Source organism: Sorghum bicolor, mitochondrion, assembly GCF_000003195.3.
Source record: "Sorghum bicolor mitochondrion, complete genome".
Classification (NCBI taxonomy): domain Eukaryota; kingdom Viridiplantae; phylum Streptophyta; class Magnoliopsida; order Poales; family Poaceae; genus Sorghum; species Sorghum bicolor.
The window spans coordinates 237,501-250,528 of record NC_008360.1 but is presented as its reverse complement, the minus strand read 5'-3'; the positions used below and the strand labels follow the sequence as shown (position 1 = coordinate 250,528).

The 13,028-nt window shown below is 45.1% G+C and overlaps 1 protein-coding gene and 2 non-coding genes, besides 1 other annotated feature.

Moving 5' to 3' along the window:
- Nucleotides 1-3,408: 3,408 nt before the first annotated feature.
- On the bottom strand, nt 3,409-7,607 carry nad2 (NADH dehydrogenase subunit 2; one part of a trans-spliced gene, as the record gives it). Coding sequence (YP_762325.1) covers nt 3,409-3,596; nt 5,001-5,573; nt 7,447-7,607 — 922 coding nt within the window.
- A 324-nt stretch (nt 7,608-7,931) lies between these two features.
- trnM-b-cp lies at nt 7,932-8,003 on the bottom strand. Its single transcript has one exon. It is a non-coding gene; the product is annotated as a tRNA-Met (tRNA).
- On the bottom strand, nt 7,933-8,004 carry trnM-a. The gene has a single exon. It is a non-coding gene; the product is annotated as a tRNA-Met (tRNA).
- Nucleotides 8,005-10,720: 2,716 nt separating this feature from the next.
- Nucleotides 10,721-13,028: part of a direct repeat (second copy of 4.0 kb R4.0) that runs on past the window's edge.

Sequence of the window (13,028 nt, the reverse complement as noted above, 5' to 3'; positions counted from 1 at the left end):
AATATACGCACCCATATTTTTCCACCACTCCTGATAATTTAGGGCATAATCACCCGCGGAGCAACTGGGGTACTCAACACTGTAGTAGTACAATCGGTTGTCTTTCTCTAGCCAATAACACGGCAAGAGGTGGACGGCAATTAAGTTGAGGGTAATGACAACAAAAAAAATCCCAACACTTAATGCAAACGGCTCTGAATGGTCTAAAGATACGAATTATTCGACCGAGATGGGTTTACCTCACTCGTTTGTAGAAACACTTTCGAAAGAACAGACAAGATCCACCAGATAAGAAATTGGTACGCCACGCACGGCTGCTCCGGCGAGCGACGGGGGCACGGGCGCGGTGTTTCTCGCAGTTGCTCGATGGCTAGGGGAACGGATAAATCCCCTTTCGAAATGACTTGATTATCCCTCGACTAGGAAACAAGAGTACTCTTGACCATAGGAAAGAAGCTAACTCTGAAAAAGAGAAATGGAATCATCGAGATAGGAGCTAGTTCCTGGATTGAGAGAGTTCTGCCCAATGCCTAAATTGGATGGTGGATCTTCAGCTTTAGCGAGTTCACTCGTAGAAATGTCCGTTCTTTCCTTTGAGCATATCCGTTTGATTGCTCGTAGCGCTAACTAGCATAGCATCCGTTTTCTTGCTTGGTTTCTTTAGTATCACAAGCCACGGATTGAGCAACTAGCGCGGTCGGGTAGCTGCTTTCCTCTTTTCCAACCTCTTACCAACTCGGGATGGCCTCCTCTCGGTCAAGGATCCGACCTTCCCCTCGCTCCGGGGTTCTATACTTTCGATGCTTCTCTTTCGATACGATAGCTATCCCCTGTTTAGTTTCTCGGCTTCCTATCTCTTAGGAAAGACTAGCTGGATCAGGTTAAGGGAAGGAAGTACGGGTCAAGTAAAGAAATACAACTGTTATCCACGAACAACCTTTTCTCATATGAATACCGTGCGCCAGTAAGTAGTCCATCAAAGCTAACCCGGGTTAACTACTCTCTAGGAAGCTTCCCCGTCCTAATCTAAGGAATGAATGAGGGAAAGTCTTGTCTCTTCTTTTCCGACACCCACTTCTGGATTGCCAATTCTCAGATTTATCGGTTCCTGAGACCCTTCTTTGGCTCGCCTTGACGGATTACTTCGATTACTACCGGACTTCCAGATTAGCTGCTTTTTACGCTTCACGCCTTTCCCTGCTGGGGTGGTGTCTTTCGTAGTCAGAAGCCTTGTTTGGCCATCAGGCATTATGTAGTTGGCACGGGATGCGTACTCCTCTCCTCCTGTTTGAACCGAAGAAGCAAGGGATTTTTCGCAAACTAGCGCTAGGAACCGTTGTCGACGATGAAAAGAATGCGAACCGAAGACCCCTTCCTCTCGAAGTGCGGTGCGTGCCATCGTAAGTGTGACCCTCCATCTCATATCATATTTATTCATTCAGCAGAAACATAAATCTACTCGAGGAATCACTCCTTTCTTCTTCATTATATATAATCTAAGGGATGGCTATGATAAAGAGTAGGATTTTAAAATTCCTGATCCCCATCCTTAGCCAAAGCAAAGTCCGTCCCTCCTTCCTGACGAATGCTTATTTGCCATCTAATTTCCCAGAAGAGCAGAAGTATATCTGGGGATCGTCCACATTGAGGACTTGCCATTTGCATCTTTCATCTCATAGTATTTTATCACGTTGAGGATTTCCCCGGTAGTTGTTTTGGTCTAATCTTGATTACTAATCATCTGGCTTAGCTCGACCTACCAATTTCACTTATCCTAGGGACTCGTTCGTTCACCGTGGACTATACTCTACTAAACTAAGAGTCGAGGTCTCTTCTTCTGGAATTGATCCTTTTCTGAGTTCGCTTATCAACTTATCTTTCCTATCGTCGTACTGGTTAAGGGTAGAAATCCAACAGCTTCGGATAAAGGAGAGGAAAAAGCGTTCATTCTGCCCAATGCCTTGAACCCGTTCGGTCTCCCTTAATTGTGATTGAAATGACGATGGCAACAGGTTTCGCTTCTGCAGCGGGCATATTATAAGCATCAGCCATAAAATCTAGAGATCGCAATGCGTTACCCACTTTTGGATCCGTAAAACGGAGAACATCAGTCCTCCATAGAGGGACTTTCCTGAATTAGTGATACGAAAAAGTAAACGAATAAATGTGGGAAAAGTTGGGGACAGAAAAAGTTCCGTAATCGTCCTATTTTTTCGTTGCATTTCCTTGTTTTTAACGGAAGCGAGAAATGCGTAACGACTTGATTTTGAGATAGAGGATATTGGAAAGAAGTGCGTAGGTAGGCCTCAACGTGTTCATTGAGTAGCTTGAGGAAGTTTGCCATTGTGAGACGGTTAAGGCCACCCCTAAACTCCTGGACCAGTCTACCAGTGCTAATACTTTTCCCCCACATCTTTAAAGGAATCCTAACTTTGATGCCCCCACTATCTGTAAAAGAGACAAGCAACCCTGTCAAACTTTTTTTTCCCACCAAGAAAAATGAGAAGTTTCTCAGAGGTAATCTCCTCCCAGCTGACATCGAGGTCTAACTTATCGCAATAATTTTTGAGTATGGTTCGCGCATGCTCTTTAGCTCTAGCGGCATTAAAGAAATTTTGAATTCGTGGAATGCCTAACAAGATTGTGTCCGCATACCTAGCATAGTACACCTTCAAAGGCTGTTCAGAAGTACCACACCTCTTTTAAGATCTTGTCAAGCTGGTGAAGATAACATTGGATTAGAACTTGGGAGATAGAGGTGTCTTGCGGTATACCTATAGATTGGCATCTGTATTTTTTTCCCCGCACCAAAAATATCAGAACCAAATCCACAAACCCAGAGTTTTCCTCACCAAGATGCTCTCTAAGAAAATTACCCAGTAGGTGGTGATCTATCCCTGATCTGCACTCAACGATTGAAAACTTCACCATCCAAGCCATCTCAGGCCATCGGGAAACGCTTGCGAAGAAAGACCTAGCACCCCTCGCTACCCCATACTCTCTGGAATTTAGATGGTATATCGAGTCCATTTCCAAACAAAGCAAGCGGGCCATTGCCTCGACTATGACAGCATCCAAAGCGCCTATCGGCCATAATTTATCTGGCTTGGTAGGATCCCGTATTGACCAACGCCTGCGAGAGAAGGTGTAACCCCCTTTTAGTAAGCAGCGTATAACATGGCTAACCTCACTATATGTAGTATTTGAATGAATAGATGAATGCCTCCTGTTTTGGAGTAGATATAGGCACAATTTAGCAAGTAACATGGTTGCTGTCACAATTCCTTAATCTTCTCGGCTGGAATCTACAATGGGCTACGTACGCCCTTGTTTTTGAATCACGGAAATGCAGAGAATTAGTGCTTACCTGCAGTCCACCCTTTCTTTGAACCTTGTAAATGATCGAATTTACAGATATGAACTGAGTGCCATTTGATGAGTAAGATCGAACAAGGGAGAGGGATATGGAAAGGATGAAGTAATGAAAGAGGAAGTCATTGCTAGTAGTAACGACTTGTCACGATCCATTGGTTCATATAGAATCCATGTCCTAGGTCTATCAAAAAACATTCTTTTCGCTAAGCGTATATAATAAAATAGAGTGAAAGGGTCCACCCCGAAACCAAGGGGGTACTAACTAACAGCTGAGTCCTCTCCGAACCGCAGGAGATAGTTGCCCATCATACGGCTCACCAACTTCACTTGCCTCTAAGGGGGGCTCGCTCCGGGCAGGTTCGGATCACTTACTATACACGGCCCTACGAAGGGGTTAGGAGCTCAAGATGATTCTTTCTTTGTCGAGACGAAAAAGGAACCCATCTTTTCGATTGAAAAATGTGAGTCTGTTTTGCCCACTTTATCCATCCCCCTCTATAAAAATGATCAAAAAGGCATTTTAAATGCTTCTTATTCCCGTGTTTGATCTTATCCATCTCTGCCCCGCTTCCATGTGGGCAGAGACCCCTGTAGAGAATGAAGAGGAGCCAAGGATCTTACTCTCAAGAGTGCTTCGATAGGCTCCACTCTCTCCCCTGAATAAGTCAGGCTCCGTTAGCCTGGGCTGAGATGGGGATAACGAGTCGATGATTGAAGCCCCCAACGTTCTGCCAGACACTGGACAGGGGTAAGCTCTGTAAATGTGTAGAGCCAAGTGTAGTGTGGTGTAGTAGTAGGCACTTCTAGGCCCCTTCCCGGCTACTGGATCACTCCAGTGCTTCGGGTACTACGGACCCTCTGCCATCCATTGCAGCAGAGCCGTTTCATGAGCGGGGGGGCTAAGCGCAGTTCTTTGAATCAAAGGTTTCATGAAATCAAAATCGATTCTTTTTTAGATATCTGGATAGATGGATGGATCTATCTTTCTATTCAGATATCTTTTGCAATCAGCCCCAAATCCTTGATTTGGCCAGGAAACAAAGCACTGCTTTGGGCCCAGGAAGCGAAGGGAATGAGCTCGGCTGCTTCTCCTCCACACTTCTTTATTTCTCCGTGCCCCTTCCGCATGCGCTTCGCGCGCCATTGGCGCTTTGCTCTCCTCTTATTTCTTCATTGGAGGGTTCGGATGGACTTCGCCGTTCTTTCCCAACGAAAATGGAAAGGGCTGTATCACATCGAGATGTCGATTCGTTTTCCGCCCCAAATGAGATGGGGAATTAGTCACCTCTGTCCCTTCATCTTTATGAAAGGAATCGAGGCCCGGCCCGGCTCGCGTCGTTCCAACAACCGACGGGGAGCACCTCAGTATACGATCGCGCGCAGTAACTGGGAGTCCTATTACACCTAAGGCCAACTTCCATTCACCAAACCCAGGTTCATCTCGTGTAGTGATTGTGGACTCGTACAAGGATATGGAGTCGACGGTTGATGTATCAGACTCGACCCTGTCTTTCGTAGCATGCATTCCCATCTGTGTTGCAACTGATTCGGTAAGCTACGTGTCCGGTGCACGGAAAACAGCCTTCGGTCTCCCAACCTTACTCATGGCAACCTTCCGGCCGCCCAACGACCTATAACGCTAGTCACTACTCCCACTGGGGCTAGGAAGTAAGCCCCACAACCCAAAGCGGCGAAGAACAAATAGAATTTGCTACAAAAGCCGGCTAACGGGGGTATTCCTGCGTATGAGAACATTGTAATGGAGAAGGTCATAGCCAAAATAGGATTCGTTTTGGCTAGAGCGCCCAAATCCGCTATATATTTGACACGGGTTTGCCGTAATGCTGGAACTATGGCGAATGCATCTATCGTCATTGATGCATAAATAAATATACCAATTAGTAGTGATTGAATTCCTTCTATGGTTCCACATGAGAAACCAGTACGAATATAACCTACATGTCCAATCGAACTATGAGCTAGAGGTCTTTTTACTTTCGTTTGGGCCATGGCGGCCAGTGCTCCTAAGATCATAGAAGCAATGCTGCAGAAAAAGAAGATTTGTTGTAATGTACCCCCATAGGAAGCAACAATAGAAACACGTGACATATTTGCAGAAATAGAGATTTTAGGCGCAATAGAAAGGAATGCTGTCACCGGGGTGGGTGAACCCTCATAGATATCAGGTGCCCACATATATAGAGTCAAAAGAGAGATTGAGTCCGAGGGAGAGGGGGGTTTTCTTGGGGCTCGAGAGATTGAATAGATAGGGCCCCACAAGTTGGTTAATTCGCCGCTGGGGAATTCACACAAAAGGGAAGGACTTATTCTCAACGAAAAAAGTGCTCTCTGAACCGAACGTGAAAGTTGTTTTCCATCAGACGGCTGTTCACGTAACTCCACTCTCGGCTTGGATTATATATCCATTTGGTCCGCTCTCGGCCATTCCACACGCTGCCTAGCAGAGACGTGGTTATCTGAAGTGGATTCTCTCTTTTGTAGTAGATGCCGAACCTGCTGCTCAGTGGGCGGGCGCAGCAGCTACATGGACCCCTTTCTTTATGTTGTTGCCAGCGCTTTCCCGGGCCGAGCCGGAATTCTTTATTAGAACGTCGGCAGGCAAAGCCCGAAGGAAGGCTGCTATCCCCTCGGCCTTCTTCCTTTTCGATGAAAAACAAATCGACATCTCAATCTCCGAAAGCGTTTTCCTTACCCTGCAAATATCCCCCCCTTCGTCGAGCCTTTCCTTTAGTGGTAAGGGATATGCACCTTATCTGAACGTCGGCAGGCATTCCGGAATTCTCCTTTTTGAGCCCCGGGTGAACATAGGCTCAAACATGATTGGGGGGTCCTAGCTACGCCATGCGTTCAATACAAAAAAAAGCCTCTGGGAAGCTGCAGAGATTACAAAAAGAGGGTGCTTTCCTGTGTTGCACTGAAAAAAGGACAAAGGAGAAGACGCTCTTCGACTTTCTTTCTTCCTCCCGCGCCCGCCTAAGCCCGGCCCGCGTTAGAGGGGAAGATTAGCAAAGCGGAAAAAGACAGAGGGAGGGGGAGCTGCATCTTATTCTCTTCGCGTTCAGGATCGGAGAAGCATTCGGAAGGGGCGAGGCCTTCATTTCGTTGGCAGAAGCAGAAACGATCCAATCCATTCGGGGCTTCGGGGAACCCAAAAACGAACTCTGTTTACTTTTTTCATAGATAGATGATATATATAGGAATAATATATACATCCCTTTACTTTATATGTCTATGTATCTTTTTTTTAATCATCTCCCGATTATCTTTTTTTTTTAGTTCGCACTGCTCTTTCTCTCTAAATTGCATCAAAGAAAATAGAGAGAGAGAGCAGATGGATCCTATCCCCTATAACGAACACTCATTCCTATCTATTGATAGAAAGATCTTCGTCACGGACTTTGCCTTAGACTGACGGAACAAAGCTAAGAAGTAGGCTGAATGGAAAAAGGAAAGGGACAAGGGCGGTCGTCGCTTGGCGCGAAGGCTGCTGGTTCGGTACGGTACTAAAGGTCCTCGGACTTCCAGGCGGTTTTTCTTTTGGGCTGCTGTGAACCCTTGGATCTCGCCAATACAGCCTCCTATGGTTTTCGTTACCGAGATATCTTTTCTTTTTTCCCAGGGATTTTTTGGGTAATCAGCTCCCATGCTGCAAACAGTCAAATCTGAACCTTGTCGCTCTTCTTTCCTCGTGGGCAGGAAGCACACCAGCTGCGTGCGTTGCGTGATTCCACTGTGTTTTTTGCACTTGACTGGGCGGACAGTTGACCGGAAGATAACTTCGATTCGCCCGGCCAGCAGGCGGGCGGCGTGCTTATCTTGTGTGACAACACTACAGAGCGAGTAGCTCTTCTAGTCGGGCAGCTGTGTGACTCCAGAGAAAGCGGCGCTTTTGTGTAACATGCTATGGTCTCAACGCCCTTACGAGGTAGTGATGAGTTTCACGCGCTCTAAGCCCGGCCCGCGCGCAGTTAGGAGGATTGGCCGCTATCTGAGCGGTACCACCCATCCTACCCTACTACCTATAGGGGGCCGTCCGTCCTACAGCCGCCCGAAAAGGAACTGCAGTAATCTTGAATAGGGATCCTACAGCGATAAAAAGAATCCCCATAAAAATACCACTAGATCGAGCACCAGTGATTTCGTATCCGGTCAAAATCTTGGCTAATTGATCGAAGTGGGTAGCTCCAGTAGACCCATAGATCATGGAACAAATAGGGTGGGTAGGCCCAACCACCACACTACACGTATAGACGCGAACCCCCCTCCTTACCGTACGTGCGACTCTCACCGCATACGGCTCGCACAAAGACTCAAAAATCCATCCCGAGCTTTTTATTCCACCTCTCCTCTCCAATCCTCGATCAAACCTCTACTTCAATGAACCACGTCGCGTTCTTTATCTTTCTCACTCGTCGTTTCGTTGGTCTTTTATTGGTCATTGATTGTCTCGTGGAAGCAACCGATGCTTTGGTCATTCGACTCCTTGATGCCAGTCTGTGCTTGCTGTCATGCTGGCAAAAGCGGGGGGCCGGTTTTACCTACTATTGGATTTGAACCAATGACTCTCGCCGTATGAAAGCGATACTCTAACCGCTGAGTCAAGTAGGTCAAGCTGAGTCAAGTCAGAGAAAATAGAAAAAAAGAGAAAGCCAACCAAAGCGCAACCAGAGTTCCCCGCGGGGTGGAGCGCTAAGAAAGAGAAAGCGTTATCGCTATACGAAATGAAGCAGCGGCTAGCACGCTAAGATAAACCACTTGGTTTAGGCTCCTGCTTAGTGGCGTGTGATTTCAACATTATTCCAGAGGTATATGACAAAAATGGTGGGAGAGACCTCTATGTTCCTCAGCTTAAATCATTCTAAGATTGTTTACAATTCTGTCATCTATTTGACATGAGGGCTAGAGGGTGGTCTTGGAGCAAGAAAAGTGTTGAGTCCAGGCGCATTATGGTACGACTGAGACTGAGTTGGGCAGGAGCAAGCGGTTGGATTGGCCTGACTCTTCAAGACCAAAGATACTCGGCTTCCTCTTCATCAAGTCACGAAATTCGACCCTTAGTTAGCTGCACCAAAACTAGAGTAGGGCCAAGCAAAGCCTAGGATGAATCTCTCTTCTAGTCTAGCTTCCGCTTACACTGAAGCTTCCACTCCCATATGGGCAAGAAGAGCTCCTTCTCTTTTTGCCAAAGCAAAGACTCGCCTTTCTTCTTTTCTGGCGGGATATGAAGACGGAAGCATGAGGACTGAGATGAATAGCCCATCCTTTAGTGAGCTGCTGAAAGACGTGCTGTTAGCCAACGCGAGTCATCAGTATGCAGGGAATAGGGTAGGTTAGCATATATAAAGGACGTGAGATTGAAGCAAGAAAATCTCTTCCTTCCCCTTCCTATGCAAGCCTGATTAGCTAATGGAGACAGAACGGAGTCATTTTCCCTATAGAGCGATAGACAGAACCAAGGCGAATCTCTCTGTTAGGCATGATGACTACGTCATGTTTTCTTTTGCTGGAAAGCATCCACTCGGCCTTCTTCCCCAGTCTACCACTGATGGCAGACTAATCCCTCAATATGAAAACAATATCGAAGCGAGGACAGAGTCTTTGATCTCTGTTTTCGAACCCGAGACCTTTTGCTCAACCGTGAAAGGCTTTGACCATTCCCAAGAAAAAAAAAAGAAAAATCTATCATCCAATTTGATCTCTAAGATAGACAAAGTCTGGTTCACCAAAGAGCCTTATCCTACGTCACTGCCTCGTCAACCTGACTTCCATCTCCTGACATCGGTACTTGTTTTCTAGTTTGCCCAGGAAAAGTGGAATTGAAACCTGCCGCACGCGTTCAATAGTATGCGCAGCTGCTGGTCTTTCACTTGGAATGGAACAGGTATATCTCTTTGGCCCGGGGAATCCCAAACAAAATGTCGTCGGCGTATCGCGCATAGTAGATCCTGAGTGACCATTAGCAGCCAGCCAGTGCCATACCAACTCTGCCTCACCAGCCAGCGAGCGTAAGAATGGAGCGAGCGAGCCTGCAACTATGTAGCGAGCCTATTTTAAACGATGCCAGACATTGCAATGAAAGAAAAAAACTTTCCTGTCTGTGTTATAGCTAGGACTTGGATGTTCCGGAATCCTCTTGCCGAGCTGGAACGACCCATCTCCTATTTCTGCTTCCAACGCCTACACGTTGAGTCTCAGTTACTCGAGAAAGACTTATTCATAGTGGAGATAGTCAACCTCCACCAGCAAGCAGCACCGGAGTGAATCCTTTCGATCTTTTTTGAGAGGGAAAATGATAATGAAAAAGGAGAAAAAAAAACGCTGAGAGACACATTGCAAAAAGAATCGCTTATTTCAATGTTGTAAACTAGTGAGTGGTACAGGAGTTATGTGGTCAGTAACCCTCATCCTAATAGGGACACCTTGATTAGTGAGGTCAAGAATAGGTTTCTGTGCATCCAAATCTGTAACCCAGTTGATGAATTAAGAAAATGACATCAGGTTGGATCTGTAAGGGAGTATATGAGCAAGTTTGAAAAAGTAAAGGCCGGACTGGACTGATCTTGGAAAACCCTAATCTTACTGAGAAGTTTTTCTTTTCCTCTTTTCTAAGTGGTTTAAAGGAGGAAGTGAAGTATATGGTCACTGCTCAACACCCTAATAGTGTGAACAAGGCTTATGAACATGCTATGCACTATGAGTTAGCACTTGAGTCAGCCAGTAAGAAATCTAGAGTGGTACCTAGGTGCAGAATTCCGAAAGAGAGAGCGCGGCTCACTTCAAACTACCGCTTTCTTTCTACTTATGAGATTTGCACTAGAAAGACGGAAGTGGAAAGAGACAGAGAGGAGACTAGTAAAGCCAATTTCACCTAAAAAGCGGAAAATGACACTAACTTCTACTGTGGGCAAGTCATCATTTCCAGAATGGATTCAGTCGTAGAATGCTGAAGTAGAGCAGTACCAAGGTTCGGTTTTGGGACAGACAGAAAGTTGGATAAGAGGATCGTTCTTAGCCCCAGCTACGAGAGAATAATATGCATCTTCCGTCATTTCATTAGACGTTCTTGTTGGATTTGAACGCGCATCGGATTACTTACCTTCTACAACCTTCTCTCTTTGAATTCATCTCTCAAAATAGAAAAGCTTCTTTCTTCTGGATTCAGTGTTCAGATTAGCTTCCTTCCGAAAGCAAGTATACCGAGCATTCATTCGATGACATCTAGGTCCTAAATCCAAAACCTTAAACACTAGATCACCGGCATACCTAGCGTAAAAGAAGAGTTGCTGCCCATTTGCATGTTCCATTGCTTTTTCAAGAGCTAGGTCTAATGGAAAAAAATTCATTAATAATGGTGAAAAGGGCTCCCTCACACTCATCTGCCTTTCCCTTCTTCTACCCGCAATCAATGTTTAGGAATTTTCCCGGCTCCCACTTTTCCACTTCTTCAGTCGGCTCACTCATTTTCTTTTCCTTCTGCTTGGCCTCGGGGGTCTAACGGTTTACCTTTTCGCCTTCTCTTGGTTCGTCCCATGGATCCTCTTATATCACCTCTTCTTTCTCAACTGCACCATTGAGTGATTGACTTGCTCCTTCCTACTTGAGGGGAGACCTATCTTTTTTCCAACTATGTAAAAGTAAAAATCACTTTTCGAAAAAGAGAAATGAGAGTTTCGCCACTTTTGTCTACGCTACTGGTACCTGGTTGGAAAACGATTCGAGAAGTGAGAACTAGCGAGGAAGGGCGCTGCTGTGCTTATTTTCATGCCAACAAGCCTTCTATCTATCTGGGCAGACTTTGAACAAAGGGAAACGTAGAACTTGAAATTTGTTATTCAAAGGCTTGACTTTGATACAAGTAGCATGGTAGGAAATATACTTGGTCTCTTTAGGGCTGTACCTAGTATAGCATTGTTCTAGTATAGCATTGTTATAGGTACTTTTGATCTGCAGATTGTACTAGTAACTATCCCCCTGAGCTTTGTGTTGATACTCCCACCAATAAGATCATAATCCCAATATCTGAAAAGAGATTCTAACTAACAGTAGAACTAGTCAAGAATTAACTAAGAAAAATAAGATTTAAGCTGTAGGCAAGAAATCTATTGTCATCTATTCAATGAAAACACATTATTTCTTTCAAATAGAACTATATGACTATCTTCGGTGCTTACTGGCACAAAGCAAGTGGGAAGATCTGTAGTCAACTTATTCTGGCCTAGGTAACCAGGACGAGATATGTTATAACAAGCCTAAACTTATTATTTGATTACTTTGCTTAAGACATGCAATCAACAACTTGATTTTCATAGGAAAGACAGAAAGAACACTCCTTGCTTTGATTGGTAGCAGAAGGGAGGGCGCGTTGCCTGCCTTCATTTTTCTTGGATATTCAACACTTGCATATGAGAGAACTTAAAATATGTATTCAATACACCAAACGTCCAGGTAATATTTGTTTGCTTTCGGATATGCTTTTCAATATCTTCACTTGTGAAAATAGAAACACTTGCACTTTCTCGCTTGGAAAAGAAAGACTATCCTCGAAGTAAATCAATCTATCTCGTAGATCAATCTATCTCGTATTGCCCAATCTGGATGCTAAAGGCTCGTCACCCCCTCAAGGTCGCTGCCCATCACAACTACTCATACTAGGAGCAATGGCCACTAGGAGGACTGAAACGAAGACTTCTATACAACATAGACTTCTATACAACTGGTAAGAAAATACTTCAACGGAAAGTAAATCCCTGCCAACCGTAATGACTTACTTCTTCCGTGAGCTTCTTCATGTTCGGTCGGTAGAAAAAGGCTTAAGAGCTAAATAGAGAAAGTAAGTTTGAAGTCTGGCTTGGGCTAGGTAAAGTAGTCAAAGTATCGGCTATTAAGTGGATGGAATTCCCTCCTTCCCCCACACATCAGAACCAAAGTAGGTAAGATAGTGCCTTCTACCAAAGGTTCTCTAAATTCTCAGGTGTCGAAAGATATGTATTATCCAATAAGGCTCAAACTCTATCTTGTGGTAAGCTAGGGAAATTACAAACCAGTAGAGCATTAATTGTTGGAGAAGCTGGCTAGCTGTTTGCTCGGTGCTCTGAGGCAAGATAATCTCACTACGATTCCAGAATCGAACCGGAATAGTTAACCATTAGCAAGGGTTTCCCCTCGCTTTCAGCCTCCCATTATAAGCTAGATGACTCTACTGTGACATGTTATGACGATCTTGAAGCCCCCAACCATAGATAGATGCTTTGATCATCCAGGTTTTGCCAATCCACGAACTGCATCGTATAATAACCGTGGATATCAGGCGTAGGTTGACCTTGAGTGGTTCACTGAAGGGTAGGGCTATCTCTTCCCTTTCCATGCCTTTGATTCATCCCGGATTGTGTTGATGTGCACATGAACAAAAGTGCACATTCCTATCCCCTTTGACGAAGCAAATAAATCAGATGACTTTTCCGAAGCAAAGAAGAAGATGACGGCTCCTACAAGGCACGGCACCAATGGAACAGCGGAACGGTTTTAGCAAAGCAAAGGGAAAGGAGGTATCATACCAAGGGGTTGAAGAAAGGGTTTAACCAGCGGATTCGCATATCTTTTTCCAATGGCTTCCCGCATCCCTAGTTTTTGAA